Raw genomic sequence first — 23,656 nt, forward strand, 5'->3', positions numbered from 1 at the left:
AACCACATTGCAGGCAAAAATGATTGACTTAATTCTCTGGACTGTACATAATTGTGTACATGTATGACCCTTATTAGGAAGGCTATCTGCTGTATGGTTTTTAGGGACTTCCTTCCTTGAGAACATACTAACATATTTAGCAGCCTTTTAGAAAAGAGAATGGGAATGTATGCCTCAGCCTATGACTGAAGGAACAGAACACTTGAAGTTTGAGATGTGTCCTAGCAAAGCATTTCTGCAGCTCTTTGTGAGAATGTGTTCAAGCAAGTGCATGTACTGTGCTTCTTGTGTTTTCTTGGTGCATGGAGTAACTCTGCTCCCAATCACAGGTGTGGTGGGTTGACCCCGGTTGAATGCCCACCCAAGCCGCTCTGTCACTCCCCTCCTCAGCTGGGCAGGGGAGAGAAAATACAACAAAAGGCTCGTGGGTCAAGATAAGGACAGGGAGAGATCACTCAGCAATTACCGTCCCGGGCAAAACAGACTCAACTTGGGGGGAAAAAAATAAATTTAATTTATTACCAATCAAATCAGAGTAGGGTAATGAGAAATAAAATAAAATCTTAAAAACACCTTCCCCACACCCCTCCCTTCTTCCCTGGCTCAACGTTACTCCCAATTTTCTCTCCCTCCTCCCCCCGAGCGGCACAGGGGGATGGGGAATGGGGGTTGTGGTCAGTTCATCACACGTTGTCTCTGCCGCTCCTTCCCCCTCAGGGGAGGACTCCTCACACTCTGCCCTGCTCCAGCGTGGGGTCCCTCCCACGGGAGACAGTCCTCCATGAGCTTCTCCTATGTGAGTCCTTCCCACGGGCTGCAGTTCTTCATGAACTGCTCCAGCCTGGGTTCCCCCACGGGTGCCGTCCTTCAGGAACAGGCTGCTCCAGCCTGGGTCCCCCACGAGGTCACAAGTCCTGCCAGCAACCCTGCTCCAGCCTGGGCTCCTCTCCCCATGGGGCCATAGGTCCTGCCAGGAGCCGGCTCCAGCGTGGGCTTCCCACGGGGTCACGGCCTCCTTTGGGCATCCCCCTGCTCCAGCGTGGGGCCCTCCCTGGGTGCGGGTGGAGATCTGCTCCCCCGTGGAGCTCCATGGCTGCAGGGGCACAGCCGGCCTCACCACGGGCTTCCCCAGCGGCTGCCGGGGAACCTCTGCTCCGGCGCCTGGAGCCCCTCCTGCCCCTCCTGCTGCCCTGCCCTGGGGGCTGCAGGGCTGCTGCTTTCACACATTCTCACCCCTCTCTCCCGCTGCAGTCGCTGTTTGGTTTCCCCCTTCTTAACTCTGTCACCCCAGAGGCGCTGCCGCCGTCGCTGATGGGCTCGGCCTTGGCCAGCGGCGGGTCCGTCTTGGAGCCGGTGGGTGTTGGCTGTGTCGGACACGGGGGAAGCTTCTGGCAGCTTCTCACAGAAGCCGCCCCTGGTGCCCCCCACTACCAAACCTTGCCACGCAAACACAATACAACAGTGTGGTGTTTCAGAAATCTATCTTCCAAGATGGATAAACCACTTGCAGAAAATCTGTTCAATGTTTACTTGTCCCTCCCTGGCAATAAATTAGAAAAGGCAATAGTGGATTGTTAGAGATTAACACAAGAATATTAAATAATGCCTTGTTTTAGCTACAATATTTTCTCTTAAACTGTGCCTTACTAATGATTCTTCAGTGGAAGATGGTGCCTAAATGAAGAATTGAGATAGGATTTTGTAGCTTGTGTCCAAAGAATTTAAACTGTCCATGGAGAACTTGGGAGGCGTTCTCTAAACATTTTTATATCTGAATTTACAAAATATATAAAAGATTAAAATTATAGATGCATTCAATATAACTTGGATGAAGAGCCTTTGGCACAACTTTGTCTGCTAATATCCCATTAGTAAGCCCTTGGAACTGCTGTGCATCCATTCTACTAACTTACCCAATGAACGTATACTTTCTACTAATGCCATTTGAGTCACAGGGTGGTTTTGCTACTTGGCTACAGTAGAAGAAAGGTTGCATCCTGCAGTTGCCAGTAGGGATAACAGCAAGGAAAAGCTGCTTTAGCTTTCTGAAACACTGCTTTTTGGGGATGAAAATGCTTTCACAGATGCTGTCCTCTCAGGGACCTAGCAGAGACAGGAGGCTCTTGTGCAGTTATGCCCTTACTTACTTACTTAATAACTTCCTTGTGCTTCAGAACATAAATTATAATACTAGCGAAACTAATGTAATGAGAGCATGAGAACTTAATATTTCCTGAAAGTAACTACTCTGAAGTGAAAAACCAGCAATAAATTCAGACTGTTTATTTTAATCACAAAATCAGCTATGGAACTCTAAGTTGCTGAAGTTTCTGTAAGGTATAAAATAAGGATGTGCATGATCTTCTCAATACTTATAAACTGTAAAGTATAAAAAATAGCAGTCCCTAAGTGAAAATGTTTTCAGTCTTTCAGGAGGACATTGTGAAGAAGACATTAATAATTTTAATTTTCCCTTCTGCTCTGCTTAGTGGTTCCTTTCCAAAACCTTGGGCATGATATATTTTCTTACCAGTTTGTTCTTTTTCATTTGGTATGCACCGATTTGTGGGGGTTTGTAACTTTTTGCTTTTAAAAGGGGCCCGAAATAACATATTTCTAATCTTATACCTGTATTTGAACAGTACTGTCCTTTAGCTAATTCTTTCCACAAAGACAGAAAAAAAGCTCACATGGCAATTGAAGCATTATTTTCCTGAAAGCCTTCATAAACTGTATTTTCTGGCTCAAACTGGCTCCAGTTTAAGAAAATGCTTAGGCACGTGTGTAAAACAGAGAATTTAAGCAATCCTTCCTTGTTCAGGAAAGAACAGCTTTTTAGTCCCATTACACTTTGGCCTGTGCATAGTATCAAGTAGGCGCTGAAGTATGTTGCTAAACCAGAAACAGAGCGAGGTCATCTCTTTGGTAGGTCAGATATCAGTCAGAAATGAATCCATTACCCAGGCCAAAATGACTAGAAAGCTAAGAGTATTCAATAGCAGAATAAGCCTTACTGTCCTCAGTCTTACAGAAGGCAGCACCATCAGTGAACTGCAACAACCCAGGAGCTGCTGTGGTGACCACTGTGTATCAAGGTGTCCCTTGGAGGTTTAAACTGGGCTAGAGCAATTTTGCCACTATCATGGATTAGTAAGTGCACTGGCGTATTTTTCAGGCGAGATGCAGTAATGGTTAATTAAGTCTGACCTAAATTTCCCACTCCTCTATCTTGTTGCATAATAATAAGTTCCACGGTGATAATTTGTTATTTGGACTAAAACTAGAATTAATTATGACCCACACTGGACAAGAAGTAGCTTTTTTCTCACTCCTGATCCCAGCTGGTGTGTGTAAGTAGGGCATAACACTGCCCATTGAAACTATAGTTCATTAAATCACATTGGGATATAAAGGGCATATTTAGTCCCATGTGGGGATAGTCAGTGCAGGTGACAGTTTCTTTCCCATATCCCCTCATCCTTGGCAGAGAAATATGTTGAAACTGTTTACAGGTAGTCCCTTTCCAACCCATATGTATCAGGAACTGGGGTGAACTGGGGGGTGTGTATATGTGTGAGTGTTTGCAAGCATGTGCAACAGAGACAGAGGGAGAGAGAAAGTCACCATAATGCATTCTGCAGAAAAATGAGGTTTATCTCGAGATTAATAAAAAAAATAATTTTGGCAGTGGAGAAGTCCTGAGTGAGGTAGCTTAATGTTTGTACCTTTGTCAGCCATATGGTAAAGTCTCAAGCAGAATATCTAAAATAGTCATATCTAAAAGCCAGAAGAAGAAAAAAACCCTCTCCCTTAGTTCGTATTGCATGGGCTGTCTGGCTGGAGGCCAAAGTCATGACAGCTTGCATTGTGGCAGGGAGAGCAGTGTGGCTCCCTGATCAAGGTCAGCAAATTTTTAATGAACGGAGCTTGATTCCTGCTCCCTTTGAGGGAAAAGGTTGTTTGGAGGTGAACAAGGCTCTGTGCACAGAGGTATTCCACACGTGTCCTCCTTCACTCTCAAAACCAGACGAGCTGGGGCTGTCTCCATACAGTTCCTCGCAGCTGAGGAATGCCTCCCTGAGAAACAGGCACAGCAGCTCTATGAACTGGGGCTGGTGCATCCTTATCTCAGCGTGCAGCACCCGCAGTCCATAGGCACTGAGACCCTGTGAACAGTTCTGCTGTACTGCTTCATCCCATCTCTTGCACGGTGGCATCCCTCGGCTGTTACAAGGCTCGCCTTTGCAAGGTTTTGCACTCCCAGACCCAGGATTGCAGGGCTGCTGGGAATGTTTGACTGGTTTGGCATCCAAATCCAAGCCTTATCCCTCCAAATCATGCATCAAGTGTTTGAGGACATCCAATTGTTACAGAATGGATTTGGAGTAAAATCAGTCCCCCTGCAATCTCAAGGGCATTTTACGATTTGGGTTTAGCAGAACCAGAATCTCAAACATAGGTTCTTTCTAGAGGAGGGATTAAAAATAAGTAAGAAAGATGGGTTCTGTTTTAAGTGTTGCCATAAAAGCTACAGCCTTCCAGAAATGTCAAATTCCTGAGACTGACTGTGGGTCAGAACTTTCCACTAAGCTTCTCCTCTGGAATCAGATCTGCCTGAAGATCAGACAACAGACACCAGAAAGCAATGCTTGTTTACATACTCAGAGTTTAAAATAAGAAATTTGCAAACATGTTTATGTTTTAAACAGGCTTTCTGAAAGTTTTTTGTGACGAGGCAGCACCGTTTACTTTTACAAAGTAGTAAGCAGAACCTTTTCTCCAGTATTCATAGCCTATTTGGGAAGTACTTTCCAGCATCTGTGGGCAAAGCTGTTTAAAAACAATTCTCTACAAAAATAAAGCAGTAAAGCTATAAAGTATTTTTTATCTTGACAGACCAAAATAATTTTTTCAGAGTTTTTCAGGAAGATTCTGACATTCCCAAAAGTTCATTAGCTTGACTGTTTTGGGGAGGGCTTTTCTTTTTGCCTTTAATCTTCTACTGATACCAAGAATGACTTTGTTTATATCAATATGGGGCTATTTTTTATCACTCCATATTTAGATGCTAGCTCTCTTATTGACCTTTTTAACTACGTTTTGCTTTGGGAAAAAAAAAAGTAATGGATTTTGTTGTTTTAAAAAGAACAGCTTCAGTGTGATTCTGGGATGTATAATCTAATTCTTACAAGAGGAAGCGGAGTTTTGATATTAAGAGTTGGAGCACTTCATCGTCCATATGGACCATTGTTGCAAAATCAAGAAATTCTAAATACTTTTTTTAACTCTATTTTTTTTATGTCAAAGAGTTAAAATACATCCTTTTCCTGCTTGCTGTTGACTAGCAGAGTATTTCCTCACCCTCTGCTGTAGAAAAGAAGCATGCATATTTGCCATCTTTCTCCTTTCCTCCTTAATATTTCAAATAATTGAGCTAGACTATCTCCATCAATTGAGTAAGTGGAGCTGTAACACCTACTTAAGGGAGGGGAACCATCTGGTTTCCTTACAACTTGGAGCCTGCTGGCAAATATTAGGTTGTACCAATTTAGAGCATGATGAAGTGGGAAATAATGGACATTCTTGAAGAATCTGAAATGGGATCAGCTGTTACTGGCAAAAATTGGCAGGTGCAGTGCACTATGCTGGCCGTAAGCATGGTCTCAAGTTAGAGAGTGCAGCTGGGAAAATGGCCTGCTAATTGAATGGTTGCAGGACTCCCAGCAGCTCTGACAACAGTGGAGCATCATTAATTGGAGGCTTTTGGTTGACTTGGTAGAAGCTGTCACAGAATGAAGGATCCTGCAAGTTGATGTTTACTTTCTAGGTGTTAGTGGGTTTATTGTCTGTTACTCAGAATGAGTCCTCATGGAAGTGCTAAGTGCTTTCAAACTTAGGAGGACTGGCATAAAGCTGGCAATATCTATTTCTTATTTGTATTTACAGCATGGTGACAGTGGTTGGGAGTCATAAAAGCTACTCAATTACACATTTGTTTAACTGCACACTTCTACTGTTATCTTTCCCATCCCTCTCTTTTTTCCTTTTTATTTTCACTTGTATTAGGTTTCTAAATTGGCTTGGCTTGGAGCAGCAACTATTCTTTTTCCTTATTTAGAGCCTGAGAAGACCTTGTCCTCAACTGAGTTTCTTGGATGCTGCCATAATTCATACAGTGATTATAGAAACAAAAATAGCCTGGTTTTGGTCCAGAATAGTATTACATGCACCTCTGGTTTATGTGGGTCTCAGAGTAGCAGTGTGTGCAAAAAGCACGTATGCGTTAGCCGTGGCTCCCTTTGTCATATGTTGTTTTTATTCATTAAATGCAAGCATATTGCAGTGCATCCTAGTTTAATATAAAGGTCTGTTGGCAAACTGTGGCATATTCCCTCAGCTGTTAGCACCCCTCGAGGGAAGATCTGTTGGCAATGAGTGCTGTGCAGAAAGCGCTGCTGACTTCAGAGTGCGCTTTGTGTATCGTCAGTGACTGTAGCACCCCTATGAGCCTAAAGCCTCTCCAGATATGTCAGGTGTAGCTTTCCTATATGAGTTATGGTAGGTAGGAGGTAAGAAGCTTCCACGACGGTGTTGTCCCACCCGGCTTGCCTTTGGCATTTGTAGGCATGAGGTTATCCGTGAGTGTGGACTGAATGAAGAACAGTGGGCTGAAAACTAGCCTCAACGTCATGGTGCTCTGCTGTCTCGGTGGGTTGTAGGCCAAGTTTTAAACCTTTTGGGAGGACTGGTGAGAGCCATTTTTCCAGTGGGACTCCGAGCAAGTTTTCCAGTGGCCATCATGCTCCTCCTCAGTTGAAGGGATACAGCTGGAAAAAACACCTTCAGTTTGCGTCTGTGTTTGGATAACCTGTGTCGGGTGGGAGGGAGGGAGATGAAACTGGAAGGATTTGGAAGCCAAACCCCTAGATCGAAACCCTTTGTGGCAAACGTGTGTAAGCATAGGCCCACAATGAACATGGGAATAGCGAGGCATCGATGGAGAGGCTCCTGCCTCCTTCCCCCAACTCTGTCTTTGCAGCCTGGGACAAGCTAACACCATTTTTTAAATGTTGTAGCTTGATGTGCACCAATTTGCAGTGCCTGGTTCTAGCCTAACTCTCCTGGATACTTATTCTGCCTCTCTGTTGATTTTCCTGGCATTAAGACATAGATGGAAATAACTCACCCAGCTTCAGAAAATTAAGTAAATGGGGCATCTCCCTGGAGCTGGACAGTAACACTGTGTTGTATTGTGGAAGGTTTGGGGCAGGCTTTGGGAAACAAAGTGTGCTAGTGTGCCTCCTGGGGACCTGCCTGCGACTGAGAGGTGACAGACAGATGATAAAACCAGGCTGGGTTTGGGACCTGTCCCAAGCACCCCGTTTGCCAGGGCGGAATCTCCCTGCGGTGAGCCCTGCGGGCATGCAGGCATGCACAGACACCTCAGACGCCGCTCTGCCCCGGCTGGGCAGCCGCCACGATTCGGTACCCAGCAGCATCCCCATGCCAGGGTAGGCTACCAGGAAAGGAGGATGCTTCAGGGACAAAAGCCCAGGCAGGTCCAGCAGGTACCATCAGCAAGCTGTGATGGGCCATTGACATCTCCCCTTCTCTTCTCTTTTTAAATCTTTTTTTAACTTTTCCTTTTCCTCTGCACACAGCTCAACGAATCCGCCAAGCAGCTGATTGAGATGGACAAGACATGCTTGGCTGCTGCCTCCGGCTGCGACGTGCCACTGCCAACAGAGACGGCGGCAGTGGCAGCGGCGGCGGCGGCGGGTCCGGCACCGTGCTCCGCGCTGGCCGGCGCGGGGGCGGCCGGGTCTGGCCAGCGGCAGGCGGAGGGCAAGAAGAACGCCAAGAAGCGCCACTCCTTCACCGCCCTCAGCATGACGCACAAGTCCTCCCAGGCCGCCAGCAACCGGCACTCCATGGAGATCAGTGCCCCCGTCCTCATCAGCTCCAGCGACCCGCGGGCAGCCGCCAGGATCGGGGAGCTGACCCACCTCTCCTCCAGTGCCCCGGCCCAGGTAAAGGAGGGGTGGGGGTGAGTTTGGGGCACCCTTGGTGGACGGCGCACAGCCCGGAAGGCCTGGCTCGATGTTGCCTCGCCTCCTTCAAAATGGCTGACCCTTGCACAAAGCAGTTGCATGGCGCTGTCATCCCGATGTGATGGTACTTGGCATCTGTCATTCCCACCCTTGCGTTATGAGCGGGCAGGTGTGAGGAGGCAAATTTGAGTTGCCATAATGGAACACGTTTAAAAATAAGTAATCCTCCGATTTGTTTGAAGGGTGAAGTAATGCAGCTTATGTTGCATCACTTTCTGTCCTAGGAAAGAATAATTCTGATGATCCTGTTACCCTGAGTGTACTTGCTACCCTGCAGGGTAGCGATGTCAGTATGAAATTCATCAGGGATGAAAAAGATTTTTTGAGTAATTATTTCCCTACAGATCACTGTAGAATAAGCAAATGTGCCATACTTTGATAAGTGTTCTAACCGGCAAGTAGCTGCTCTTCAGAAACACCCAAGGAGGTTTTAATCCATCAGACATGCTGAGGGTGCAGCCCCTTTCCTTCCCCGTCTCAAAGGAGGGGGCGGAGGCTCAGCCCCTTGGACATATCTGCAGGTCCCCCCAAAGGTGCTTCTGGGGGTCTGGCAGAACAGAAACAGGAGCCAAACTCACCAGGGATGCACTGAAAGTCCTTGTAAATGCCCGCTGTTTCTGTGGATAAGGGAATCCAAATGGTAATTTGCAGTTTGAAGGCATAGAAGAGAATGGAGAATAGTAATAGTCCCAAACTCTTCTGCCTCGGCCTTCCTGCTTAGTCATCTACACACTTGCTGTTAGCAGCCATGGATTCCCTCTACAGACCAGCTCCTCATGGTCTGCTGTGCTTGCTAGTGCTGAGATAACCTAAGCATGGCAGGGTCTTCCCACCCATCGTTTCTCTGCTGAAAAAATCCACCCTCGCCCTTTTCCTCTCCCTGGCCATGCCTTTCTGCCCCTCGCACCCATGTCACCATACTGGGACAAATATGGATGACTTCCCACCCCTGCAGTGGCTTGGAGCAGGAAGCGATCCATGCAGCTGCTGCCTGCACTCATATGCATGTAGACGGCTGGGAAAGGGCAGTGTGGGAAGGAGGGCAAGTAGCAAACTGCAAGGACTGCCTCGGGCAGGAATGCCTGGTTATGCCCATTTGCAGCGCTGGTGGGTCTCCTGTGTGGGGCCGGTGTGCTGCACCAGACAGTGGGGTCACTCTCGATGCCTGTGCTGTACCGCTACCCATGCCATGAGCCCCCAAGCCCCTATAGTGCAAGTTCGCAAGAGCATAGGGGAAGACAGGGTGCCTGCATCCTCTGCTCCTGCCTCAACTTCCACTGCCCATCCACATGTAGGACCTGGAGAGGTAGCTCAGTCCAACTGTGATTTAGCTCATTTTCTTCCACATGCCTTTTCCAGGCAGGATCTCTGTGCTGTGAGGTCTTTCCATTCCTTTCGGTCCTCAGCAGGAGGGTGAAGGTGAGGATACAGCCCCTGCACAAAGCAGCACATGTGCCAAGATGCACTGGGACATCTGTGAAGCAGCACAAGCACAAGAGTGAGGGTCCTAAGCTCGTCAAGTACATGACACACAGGTTTTTGGCACTCAGAGTGACACATTTGGACTTTACAGAGATGTGACAGACTGTGGCTTTTCTGTTCTTGTGCTAGTCAAGGGAAAAACCATGCACACCCTTTGCTAGAGTCATGCGAAGACTCGTTCTAAGCTAGTAAACCACAAAAATTAGACCATAAAGCAGAAAGTGCCTTGACTATTCTCCCCCATTTTAACAGAACAACTGGTGTGCAAACCCCCACTCATTTCACAAACCATTGTGGGCACACGTGGTTGGGGACAAGCAGGGCCCTGTGTTCCCTGTAACAAGTTATGTTTATCGAAATCCAGCCTGCAGGAAGGTTGGTTGGGTCCTTTGCAGCAGATGGGAAGACATGCAGTCAATGTCACGGTCAGAAGCACAGCTAGGGTTGGGGTATAATGAAGCCTCTTCAGTGTGCCCATGGTGGGAACAGGTTTGGGGAGTGGTTCTTCTGCCTCGGGGCGTAGAACAGGTTTGCAGGCAAGGCAGCTGAGCACATGTCACTGCTGGCCGAAACTGTCTTGGCCGTAATCCAGGTAGGGGAAAAAGAGTCTTGATGGTTCAGTTCAACCTTCATGAAAAGAGGTTTACTTTTGTCAAAAAGTGTTATCGCAGCCACAAGAACCCAGTCACGCCAAGTGTGGCATTTGCATGTATGAATACATATCTTTGCTTTTGGGGGCCTTACTATTTGCTTTCTGATTTGAGGGATGTAAACATTTTTGTTTGCAAATTTTGCCAGGAATGTGGGTCTGTTGGGGAAAAAAAGTGGAGTTTTTAGTGGAGAATATAGTGACATTCTCACTATATTCTCTTTACTGTAGGAGCAGCCTTCAGAAAAGTGTCTCACTAATATAAGAGTAGCAACAAAATCACAAGAGCTACCAACATAAATTCAACTGCTTTCAGCCTTCTTAGTTAGGTCTACAAAGAGTCCAGAATTTGCCCCTTACAAAATGCACATTAAAATTGTGCAGCTATATTTATATATCTATTAATCCCATAGTAATAAGGGTTACATTTTAATTAAAAATGTCAGAAATTCAGTTCCTTCTCTGCCATCTGCTAAGACCTGACATGGCTCTGAAACAATTAATGATGCTGGAGCCTTAGACAGAAAAACAGTTCAGCATTTTTCTTTTATTCATGTGACTAAATGCCAGTCAAAGTAGCATAAACAAAGGGCCACTGAGCTCTTACATCAAGGTGTTCAGGGCAGTGGGAATCTTGTCTTTGGATCATTTTGTTCAAAAATGTGTTTGGCATTACTAAAGTAAATGTCCTGTACATCTTGTTTGGGGCTTGATGTCTTGACAATCTGCAAACTGACTTTACTGCCGCTTCGGAAGTGCTCAGGGGCGTTGCTGAGAGCATGGGCAGGTTGGTAGGAAGGCTGTTCCGTGTAGCTGCCAAACTTACCAGTGAGTTCTGCTGCAGGAAGGTGTCCTACCTTTTTTTCGTCGCTTGAAGGGGAACCTCTCTGCCCTGCAAATTGTCATCACAGCCCATGAGTGGTTCTTTCTGTAACCACCTCAGACCTCTGCTAGTTCGCAGCAGCAAATTCAGCCAAAGCATATTTCTTATAGGGGAAACAACAAATTTACAGTTTCAGTGCTATCTAGCAAATTTATGCCTTTCCTTTTAAGATTAGAATCTACATTTTGTTTATTGTGTCTTTACATCATGTCCTTGAAATATCAAAGCACTTCATCATTGTTTATTTAAAGGATCTATCTCCTCATAAAAAGAAGTAGAGGAATTTTTTTCAGTTTAGTAGGTATGAGCTTCTCTGGTACATACCAGGATTGGTATTTAGCTTGCAGGGGGGTTCTAGGTTTTTAAAAAGTTTGACACAGTTTTCTTATAGCCTGTCCTTTGAACAGCAGAATTCAATTACAGGAGTTCTTGAATGGCATCCAGTCCCCTACCTCAGGCAACCACTGGTGCTCAGCGAAACAGTCGTCTTAAAACAAGCATTCATTTTCCTTGTAGACCTGATGTGCCCACATCTGGGGCACCTGCTTTCTCTCTGCTGACATGAGAAGAAACAGAGACACTGAGGGCTTCTTACTGTAGGAACTTAAAATCTAGGTGCAAATTTTAGATGTTTCAGAATATATTCCACCCCTTAGAAGTGATTTCCTGCATGGTACTATATTTCTGTGGCTTTTGTCAATTTTTGTGAATTGAAACCAGACTTCCATGCTGAGCTGACATGTTTTTTGCTTTTATGAGTTGTTAGACTATTATAAGCCTCCTGCTTCTCCAGGAGATTTATGCATATTGAGCACTGACATGCAGACCAGAGTATGAAATCACATGTTTTGAAAGCACTTCTGCATATCATGAATTTAATAATTGAAGACTACAGGCCTTCTATAATATGTTCATTGTTCTTTAAGCAGAACCAACTCAGCTGTTGTTCATTTCAAAAGCCAAGATGCATTTTGAAATGAGTGATGGTCTAAAAAATATCTTCATTGACCGCAAACCTAGGGAGGCTCAAAGGTAGGAGAATCAACTTGAGGACACCTCAGCTGAATAAAATAGTAACTGGAAGACCACAACAGCCAGGATACAAAGCATTTATTTTCAAAGATGCAATGCGGGGATCTTCATTTTGCTCGCAGCCAAGTTTACTTCTTGTATGCTTTTTGTTGCATGCTGAGCATCACTCATTAAACATAAGACCTCCATCTAAAACGTAATAGTGTCTGTCCATCATGTAGAATGTCCTATCGTGCTGACGAAATGGATTTTTATTGAAGGTGTAAGTAGTGCTGCAGGCCTGTGATGGAGCTGAAGCTGAATTAGGTTACGGGTGCAGAGAAGCAGTTTGTAACTGAGACTCCCTGGCGAGCGGGGAATGTCCCTCTGGACAGTAATCGTGCCTAGGCCTCAGATGGCTCATCTTGCTTCCATTTTCACCCCTTATGAATTATTCTTCCCTGCTATTTGGAAAGGTCATAGGTCAGTACTGCTCCAAATCCCCTGGTTTTTGACAGAAAATACATCTCATGAATAATGAAGTGTGGCTTTGTGCACACCAGGATAACAGCTGAGTGAGGAAGAAAGGATCCTCCCCGCAAAGGAACTTCTCTGTGTGTTTTGAACAATTCATCACCATGCACAAGAAGTCCATTTCTCTCTGCAAGTGTTAGTATAGGCTCCTAACCAGAAGCCACATGTTCAGGAAAAGCTGAGAACAATGTCTTGCACGCTCCCAGTCCCAAACAGTGACAGTATTTGAAATTAAAATTGTTCCTTGAAGTCTCTTGCTATATAAATCATTTGGAAGTGTGACTCCTTATCAGTTATTTAGAAGTGCTGAATTTTACCTGAGAAAATGTAATAGCAGAACTCTGGTTGAGCCTTGGCTGATAACCTAAATGTGCTGACCATGAGAAGCATACAGATTATACATAAAATCCAGAGACTAAAAACGAACCTTGAATTTTCAAGTGCAAAACAGGCTCTGAGAAAATAAGAGAAATTCAGGTATTTTTCAGCTTTGGCCTAGAGTCCAAATTCTATTCAACCTGCTTTCCTGCTGGCTATGATTGACGACTGACTGGACATCCATTAATGAGAGTGAGACAGCTGAAACTAAGGGCAGCTCAGGAGACCGCACTGGTCAAAATTGTAAAAAGAGAAGTAATATTAGTCCAACCTGGGTTTCTGTCATTTAGATCAAAATATGTCATGAAAACAGCATAAGAGACTTTGCTGAAGTCTAACCTAAACTACTCCATGATCTTTGTACATTCCCAGTTCTACTCTAAATTATTTAGAACTGGTTCTGAACGTTGCCTATTTGTTGCATCTCTATTTAAATAATTCTATAAAGAACTCTTGTTGGGGGTTTTGTAGGTGGGAAGGAGTTAAGTTTTTTTAAGCAGAGAGTTTTGGGCAGGCATGTAAGCTGCATTTTTTTAGCTACCAATAGGTCTTTGAATATACTCTGTGCATATTGGGATATATTACATTATTTGTCAAAACTGTTGCAAGTGAGACACATGAGCTGACTCAATCTATTGACTGATTACATAAGATACTGAGAATCCAGGTCAAAGCAAAATTACCTTTCAGAAACTACCAGTTTAGAGACCGGGTCTTCTCTTTATCCTGTAATTTTCCTCATCACATATAAATTTTGAAAGATTTTTCAAGAACCACAAAACCTAATTTTTTACAGGATCTAGGAAGAGACGGTTGTGCTTTAGAAGGTTTATTCAATTGTGCACGAAATCCCATTGCCTGTAAAAGAAAAACAAAATATTTTTTTCCAGATGCTCCTCAGGGTAGTAACCCAAAAACATTTTGCCACTGAAATAATTTTTGCACAGGGCTAATCCTGAGGCTTTACGCTATCTGCCAGTCAACTACTGATTCAGAAGGCTCAAGAGCAAGCAAGGCACTCTCTTGGTATTTACACTATACCACAAAATCCTGTCCATCCGGGACATGGTATGTGTACGCGCATGACATTTGAACAGAAATGACTACAGTGTGTATTTTTTCTTTTTTGTTTGTTTGGGGGTTTTGTTTATTTGTTTCCCTGGAGGGGGACTTCCTACAGGAGGCATTGCACAGGATCCCAATGAGTTTGTTGTGCAGTTATCAAAAGAATAATTATCAACATGGGATTAAATTAACATCTTTTAGAGGTCAAGCTTTCACTTTAAGCTTTCCTGTCTCTATGCATTTGATTTTTCATGTTCTTTGATCCCAGAATTGCAAGAAACTATTTACTATAAAACCATTTAAAACCTCATGGTGGAGAGCTAGACAGTGGTGCTCAGTGCTGAAAGGATTAGTGTGAGAGAGAAACAAGGCTGAATAAAATATAATTCTCATGATGCTCATCCACATGATGCTTAATTAGTCCTCATTTGGGGGAACTGAGAAGCTGCAAACCAGAATAAACAGTGCTTTTATGGATGGTAGTGTCAGATGAACATTTGGAAGAAAGTAAAAAAAATATTTGGTTTTTTCTTCCAACTTGCAGCCATCCTTAGACCACAGGACAATGGAAATGGAAGCTCAGGAAATACATTTATGTGACTTCTCCAGCTCTCTGCATATCTCCATGACCTATTCACAGAAGACATGGTCTAGAGTTTTTTGCCTACTGTGAGCCAGAAAACAATCAGGGCCAACATGGTGCTAGAACAGGCTGGCATAATATTCTACCTCACCTTCATCCACAGACATAGATACTTACAAATTGTAAGAACCCCTCAGTAAATGTTAAATCATATAAATTTAGCTCCAGTTTTTGCAGGAAGGAACTGGGTATTTATGCAGCTATTTATGCAGCTGCAGCTGTTATCGTGCGCATTTGTTTGGTTTTTACACACATACTATTATGGAAGAAAAAGTCTTACTCTAGAATTGGCAAGTCCAATTCAGCTCCCACTTTGCTAATTAGCATTTGATGAGGCTACTTGATCTTGCGTGTAACACTTTTCATCAATAATTGGTGGCACTACCATGCATTAAGTGCTAATACATTATTTCTAGGAACATTAAGGCCTGGAGTGATTGCCACAGTCATTGTTTTATGGAGTCAGCGAATTAGAGAAACGAGTCACAGGAATCTTAAGGACCATTAGCTTATTTTTTGTGATATTTCCAGAGGACAGTATGTCAACCTATGTGAGTTGAATGTGTGAGTGTTTCTCTCTTATTTTAAAGTAATATTAAAGAGAAATTTAAAGTAAGCTGTAAATATGCATTCAAGACATTAAAAGAAATTTTCCTGAGAATTAATGAATGTGATAAGTGCCCTGTGGTGAGACAGCGCTGGATTTGCTTTGAAGTCCAAATAGAGATTTCTGGTTGGTGATTTTCTGGATGATAAGAACATTCGTATGATAGTAGCAGCAATTATTTTTCTGTGAAGGCTGCTGCAACCTGCAATATCATTGTACTCTGTTCCTAGTTTTATCACTGTCTTCATGACTTCTATTCCCCTCCAAGACTGAATCCCATGCTTTTGCAAGGCACTTCACTAATCCCTACAAGCACCACGTCTTTTCAAATTAAACCACAAACGTGGCCTTAAAGTACTGGTAAAAATCTAAAGTAAATCTACAAGGGAGAGGAAAAGCTAGTTTATGCTGGAAGTCCAGACTACTAATTCTTATGCTTTCATAGATGTGTGGATGGGAAGAGAGAAAAGGGGAAGAACTTGAGATGAAGTTTCAGCCCAGATGAGTGGTTATTACCTTTAATTTCCTGGTCTCTGTGGGCTTCTCAGTAATGTTTTGTCAGACTGGTTGCTTTTAAATGTATGTCAGAGCTGACACAAGAGGCAGCAACGTCTCAGTAGTGTATTATTTGCCCAGGAGTATATGCTATAAACTGTAATAGAAATATATCATTACGTATATATTAGAGTGCAATTTGTTTTGATGCTCCTGTAGTTCTCTTGCAAATAATACTTATCAATTGGAGGAGGAATGAGATCCATCTGAGCTTAGACATGTTGCGGTGACTTCTCAGGAAGTCGGACTGTTTGTTCTCACTAGGAAACGTTGTCCCTCAGGCTGGACAGTCATCTGAAAAGTTCATTTTTGTCAGCTAGCTTTGGCACTCTTCATTTTGCATGGCACCTGACTGGTGCCTGGTGCTGGGACTTACTTAAGGACCTAAAAAAGGTGTTGGACATGCTGTGTGGGGACCAAGAGCAGAGACCTTGTGTTCTGCTGCTGTTTTGCTCCAGACAACCACGCTGCCACTAGGACTACATCAAGTATAACCAAGCCCCAAGATACCTTTGTGCAGAGCCATTTTTCTTTCTTGGCCCTCACGTGAAGTCTTCTTGTAACACTCAACACAGAGACTGGGAGAAAGACACAGGCAATTTTTAAGGAGGACTCAAGGCATGAGTTATGAGTTTCTATAAGGCATTAGCTTGAGTTGGTGGGGCAGGGGTATGTTTCAGTGGTCATAAGCAGGCTGTTGTGTTTGCAGACACAAGGTCCTTTTATATTATTATCCAGCCCATTGGTGCATAATCACCTACTACTACAGAGTAGCTGGTGGTAAAAACAAGTAGCACAGCATGAGCTGGGAGTGAGATATCTGTCACACAGCATCATTGTGCCCATGTGTGTAGTCTGGGAGTTTTACTCAAGATTTAGCCTTCCACAGTACAGGTGACTTTGCTGTGCTACTAATGGGCACAAAGAAGCACAAATTAGTGCAGAGGTATCCAGAGTTGGTCTTCAGTGTGCCTTCATGCAGCCACTTTTCCCTGCTGGCTGGCACATGAGTCTGTATTGTCCCTTGGAAGAGAAGAGCTCTTGCTGTTGAGCTGAAAACATCATCAGTGGTAAGTGATACTCGGAGGATGTCAGATTGGCGTGGGAGCATGAAGAAGTTGGATTTGGCTGTTTAGTGGCCTAAAAAATGGGATAAGAGTTGGCAACATCTAGCTCAGAAAACGGCACACCACCTTTAGAGTAAATGGCCTCCTAATCAGGAGGTGTGCTACAGTATGATTACCCAGCAGGTCACTTCTAGAAACTCAATGGCCAAACATTTAAAGGCATTAGAGGCTTATAGGATACAGAGGGGGACCAAATGGCATTTTCAGAAGTGACTCGCATTACTTAGATTGCAATAAAATCTATGGGAATCAGGCAGTGAAGTACCTCATAATGCCTCCCTGAGAAAACTCTGCAAGGAGCCTGTTTTTATTAATAGATGCCCACATGCCTCTTAAAAACCTGGCTGTTGGAGACATCTCATCTTGGGTAAGGCTTAGTGACAGTGAGTAGCAGAGCTGGAAAAAGGATTAAGATGCAAATGCTGTAGTGTTTGGGCCCTCCCTACGTAATGCCTGTGTGTGGCTGTATTTGCATGCCTGGTGCCACAGAAAGGTGGGTCAGGCAGGGATGTGCCATCAGAAAGAAAAGATGTGGCACACAGACGTCCCAAAATGTATCAAAGCAGGGAACAAAAAAAATCAGAACATCCTCTTAGATCCCCATTCCCCTGAGCAGATGAAGAGGAAATGAGAACGTGTTTAGTACCTTATTCCTTAGATCACAATAGCAAAAGTACAACCTGTCTCCAGGGCTAAATAAAGAAGGAAAACAAACTAAGCCCCACTACCAGCTGTGATGGAGAAAGGCCTGCTGTGTTCTCCAGGAGGATTATTAGTGTCACCAGCAGCTGAGGTCACCCACCGAAACAGTAGGAATGGAAAGTGGAAAGTTAAACTTCCAACAGATATAATCAAAAGTATAAAGAAACAGTAGATTATTCTTTCACAAAATTCTTTTTTTTTCAAAATCTTATTGCAAATATTATCTTGCAAAATAATCTAGCAATATTGTATCTTATAATGAGCTAATTAGTGATGCCTAAAAGAGAGAACAGGACCTTGAAAGAGGAAGTTTAGAAAGCATTCACCAACTGTGTCAGGGACTGCAGTTTAAATGCAAAGCTGGTCAATGTTCAGATGCATAGTGGCAATCAGGCAGCCACCAAGAGAATTCATCAAGGAGCGCAAGTGGCAGATGAAGCTGCAGAGCAAAATACTTGTGTGAAAGTAAATGCCAAGGTGTGAACAGAGGAGCTGAATTCAATGCAGTGGAAGGCCAGCGGGTCCTGTGGAATAAAACCTGGTGATGAAAAGTGGGGTCGTAGAAAGACTGGCAAGTACACCATCATGTCAAGGCCTGCAGGGGAGAGCAACTAAAGAAAAACTGGAGCGCAATCAGGAAGCAGGCACTGATTTAGAGTTTGGATGCCTATGATACTAGGCTGTGCAAAGTGGCAAAAATGAACGGTTTGTAGAGTCCTGGCTGGCACCAGATGCAGCAATATTGCAGTAACAGGCCATAGGCAAGAAACTGAATGTCAGATGGATAGAGAACATACAAGACTATGGGAATTTCTTTGGGATTATTCAAGGGAAGAAAGCAACATTGTCATCTAGCAACACTGAATGGCAATTACATGATGTTTTAATCCCTAGGTCTGTATGTTAGTACAAGCGTAATAGCGCATAGAAAGTACTTGGGCTCATGCTTCCAGTAATAGAGAAGACACAGAAGCCATCACTGTCAATGCAAACAGGCAAATAGATGATGCTTAGACCCCTACGCTGCTCTCCGGGCTTGAGCCCGTCTCTTTGCAGAGTTGGGCTGGCTTTGCTCAGGGTGCCTGCAGTGGGCACTCCTGGCTGGGATAGCAGCACCTCTGCAAACTCTGCCTTTGCTGAGGTGTGCAGAGAGGCTCGTAGGAGTTAAGGAAGGAGTTGCATGTGTCTTACGCAGCTGTGAGCTTCTCTGCCTTTACGGTTGCACCCTAAGGCTCTTCACTCAGCTCTGGTTTTTCATGAGGTGAAAACAAAGTGGTTTGTCCTACCAGAAAAGGATGGGGACCAATCTGTTTTCTGTTTTCTTGGAGGCAATTTCTCTAGCTCAGAGCAGGCGTACACTGGTGGCACAATATGAAGAAGTTTGAAGGAGCCAATTTCTCACCTCTTGGGTGAGGCAGTGGTCAGGTCTCTCTGCCCAGCACCTTCTGCAATCCCTAACCCCGTTAACCAGCTCAGAATAACAAATGAGGGATCATTCTCAACTATCCCTACATTTTTGGGTGGGTTGGGGTTTTTTTCTGTAAATTGATATTATCTCACTGACATGACAGGCAGGATTAATAAAGCCTTAGTCACAGAACTGGAAAGAATGCTTACTTTTACACATAGGACTAGGAGCTGCCTGGAACCTTCCTTGTTTGAGCAAGCAGCCAGAAAATGAGGGGAAATAATGAGAAAAAGGAGATGTACTTGTCACTACAACTTCATGATAGAGCGTAGATGTCAGTGAGAGAGGAGACAGCTTGCTTCTTGTTGCCAAAAGCCATGGAACCACAGAGCAATGTCTTCATATTTTGCTGCATGATTTCCTAATGATATTATGTTAATATACAGCAATGCAATATAGCTTAACAATGCACTATCAAGACATGACACTGTAATAATTATGTGGGCTTCTTTGGAATGAGGTGGCCTTGAAATCCATTAATTAAGTAGCAATGTGTGTCTTGGTTTAATTCGGTGTCATTTGTAAGTGCAAAAAATGTCCCTATGTTTCTGTTCCCAAAATAAATCAGTATTTACTGCTTGTTAGATAGCATTTGCAAACAGAAAAGCTGCTCTGAGGGTCTGTGAACTGCTCAGAATCTTTGTATTACGTAACAGGCTCTGTCTGAACCTGCAATGTGTGCATAAACTTTGGATCCTACATTGTAGAGCCATTCTGCATGTGGATGTGCATGCAGCATTTAGTTAAACTTACTAAAAAAACATTTTGCACAAGTAAGCCATTACAAGTCCCATCAGCCCAGCTCTGCCCTGTCTTTGCAGCAAAGATGTGTTGCTACAGGCCTTGGCATTACTTCAGGAGAAGTTTCCAGTCAGGATTCATTTTTGACATGGATGAATGAGGGCTCTGGTGAGACAACTCAAAAGAGTTTGCCCTACATACTTTTGCTGAGTATTAAGCTTTGAAAAATGAACGATTACATTTGGAATTGCCTCTCAACATTAATAACTGGAAAAGATCTGCCCAGTTCTCTATGAGAGTGGGGATTTATTTGCTGTGGTAGAAGTGGCGTGGACTCCTACTTTCTCCATTTAGAGGTACTCCTGTTATGGGTTGTGTTGTCACCTTTTTCTTATGGAGAAGAATATTCCTGATGATAAAAACAGTTTGCAGAAATGAGACTGCATTTTGGAAATTGAATGGTATCTTCTTCTTCATAGATCCACAACCTTTAACTAAAAGAGTACAAATTTTAAAACAAACTTTTGAGGGAAAAGGTTACCTTTGCCAAAGAAGGTACTACTGCAGAGATGTACATGTTGAGCTGATTTTACAAAGCAGTTAAGTAGTTTTGCGTTCTAAAACTTTTAAGATCTGCACACAAGGCACAACTAAATTTCTCTGACAGGTACATGGAAATGCTGTTAATAACCTAATATCCCTTGTGTCAGAAATGTATTTTTGGAATGTGTAAGGCTAAAAGATGTCTTTTAATACAGTATAATGAAGTTAGAAAGTCTAGGAATTGATAAAAGATATTATTTTTTTCCTCTGTGCCTTCACCCCATAGCATTTTAGGAAACGGTGGACTTCGTCTTAATCCTTATATGTTCTTCTTTGTGTATTTTCAGGATTCCTCTTCGACTGGAACAGCCACGGTGGCTGGTCCCAGAACAAGTGCAATAATTGGAGATCAGGGAACACCACTGAAGGTCCAGCTCCCCCTCAATATGTAAGCAGCTCATCTCAGTCACTGCATACTCTTTGTTTCCAGTTGAAATCTGAAAGCGTGACTCTCAGCTCAGGAGCATTCTGAGAAGAGAGAGACTGCAATTTCATACATGACCCAGCCTCTGTTGAAATTGAAAAATGAGTAGAGAAAGACAAGACTTCCCCCTTTCTCTGTGAGCCCTTTTAGACTCCTGGTATATTTATTATTGCTGTATGAATCACTGTGAAGCAAATGGAATGCCTCTCAGCTACAGAAAATCTTCTTCCTTCATTTAAAGCTCTTTAAAAGACGTAGTCCCATGCAATCAAACACCTGATACATTCATTATTAACTAGAAAAAATGATCCAATTGCATTTTTTCACTGCCATAAACAAAGGTGATGAACGAATTTCTAAAGTGCAAGTGTATTGTGGACATATGAGCTTACTGAAGAGTGTGTGGAATAACAGAAGGTTGACTAGGTACAGAACAAAAAGGGTAGACTTCATTATAATAAATCTCTTCTAACCTCATTGGTTTATCTGGTACCTGTCTAGTTAAACAACTGAACCCTTTCCTCTCATCACATACACCTTGTGAAAGCAGTAGAACTATATAGCCACACACAAGTATGCGTACCACCTATTTTAGGGTTTTATGATATGACTAAACCAAGGTCTGAATTCACAAATAAATCCTAAAATACCATAGAAAATGTGCTTGAAGGAGAATAGGGGACTTGGAACAGAACCAAAACAAATTTGTTCTTGGCTACTAAGGTGAGTTCTTCATACCTGAGGGGTACTGCATATCATTGACTGCCCCACAGAGAGACCTCATCATCAACCTGTGGTCACCCTATGCAGCCTGTGTGGCACATAGCGGGGCACAAATTTATTTTAAATGTTGCTCAAACTAGGAAACAGTAACTGGCAGTACTTCCAGCATTTAGTTGCTGAATCAGGACATCTTCCAGCTCTCTGGCAATGCCCCTGCCTCTGTGCCTCAGCAAGCCTCCCCTTCTCCCTCCCATGCTTCTCCTGTCGTCTCCCCTGTGAAGCAGCCTCGTAGTCTGGTCTGTGATTTTGCATTTGTGAGCCAAGTTCCAGTCAAAGAGGAGGCGTTATCTGAAAGCTGTAGCAGAACTGGGGAGGTACAACCTAGGCAGAGCCCTGGGTCTTCTGTGTTAAAATAGAGTCACAGGCAGCTCCCCAAGGCCAGGAACATGAGCTACCTTCTTGCTTAGGCCTTTTTTAGGGAACTTTTAATAAAGATTTTGGCTTCCTCTAGGTCATTCTCCCTAACCCTTAGCCTCACTGTTTCACGTAGCCCAGAATAACTTGCTATTACATTTTGCAAGATTTCAGATTGTTGTTTTAACACTTTTTTCCTCAGTTGTAGAGAGTTTGCTGGTGAAGTTTCACACCTAAAATCTAGAGAACAGTGAAATGTGTCCAAGTTCGATGGCTTTGGCTTAAGGCAAAAATCTGCCTCAGCAAACGGGACCACTAGCTGTGATCCCCTGCAAGAGGAAAAGCCCAGAAATGCTTTCTGAGGAGGGAAGCTGCATGCACTCAAATTGTTTTCAGCCATGTATGAGAGCAGGTGTCCCGCCAGCTCTCCCACAGCCCCAGCTCTGCCAACACACAGGGCGCAAGCCTGTCCCCATGGGGCTGGCATGCCAACCATGGCCAGACAGCGGACCCAGGCTGGGCCTGTCACTAGGTTTGGAGAAGTCCCTGCTTCTTTGCAGACTGATAGAGGAAACCCGCAGGGAGAGGCATCCTCACTGCCCCATGTAGGTGGTGGGATCACTGGTCCACAAAGAAAGCACTGATCACCTGCGTTGTCCCGGGGTCAGGCTATGTAGTTATCACATACAAGTTCTCATCAGCTTAGCCATACAGAGACTGGTCAGTTTTGGCATGGAGCCCAGGCTGGGCTGTTGTACACCTTCTTTTAGTCTCTGCAAGGATTTTGCTACTCTCTCCGGAGGATGTTTAGGCTCTTCGTGATGTTGCTTATTCAGGCTTACTGGAGGCTGAGTTGGGGGAATTTGCAGGGAGAAACAGAAAGAAACTAGTAGAAGAGCTGGAGATAGCTGCAAGGGAAGGCAGCCTATGGTCCACTTAAGGTAATTTTCCTTGCACTTTCTTCCAGCAGCTTAATCTGTAGATTACATTATTGCATGTAGCCTCTCAGGGTAAGGGTTAGCCCTAAGTAAGTCTATCTAAAATGCTCTGTCCTTGACCCCCCACTTTACCCATAGCTTCTGAATGTGAGCCCTATGTAAGCAGCAACTTAAAAAGGGGTAATTAAAGCCGCACTTTCTGCTCCCTGGAGCGAGTACAGTCTTGGCACTTTCTGTTATGTCCTAGCAGAGCACTGTGCTGGAGGATTAGTGCCGGAGCATGTAACCTTTTTTCATGTCAGGGTGATAATGTTCTTCAGTTCATATGTAGCCTCATGTTTTCCATCAGGTGAACAGCTACAGACCTGCTCAGGATGACCTGATTATATAGGCTAAACAAAGGATATGCAGGATGGTTTCTCCCATCTGTTGACTAATGAAATATAGTTTCTGATTAGGTCTTTGTACCCCATGCACATGGTAAACTGAGCCAGGCGCATCAGCCTAAGCATGCCCCAAGGAGCTGTTACCAAATATTTCATATTCTGCTTATTACTGCTGTTTATTTACTGCCTTCAGAATAAAAATAAGAAAATCT

General features: G+C 43.9%; 1 protein-coding gene across 2 annotated transcripts in view; it reads left to right on the plus strand.

Annotated features, from left to right (window-relative positions):
* SH3RF3 (SH3 domain containing ring finger 3) overlaps window positions 1-23,656 on the plus strand; it is a gene marked incomplete at both ends in the record, with an annotated part of 262,235 nt that overhangs the window by 194,707 nt on the left and 43,872 nt on the right. For both annotated transcript variants that reach the window (XM_082014120.1, XM_082014121.1), the window contains 2 exons: window positions 7,662-8,030; window positions 20,847-20,947. In XM_082014120.1, the coding sequence (XP_081870246.1) occupies window positions 7,662-8,030; window positions 20,847-20,947 (470 nt within the window). The remainder of the gene's footprint in view (window positions 1-7,661; window positions 8,031-20,846; window positions 20,948-23,656) is intronic.

This window comes from Phaethon aethereus, assembly GCF_964289735.1.
Source record: "Phaethon aethereus genome assembly, chromosome: 1".
NCBI lineage: Eukaryota > Metazoa > Chordata > Aves > Phaethontiformes > Phaethontidae > Phaethon > Phaethon aethereus.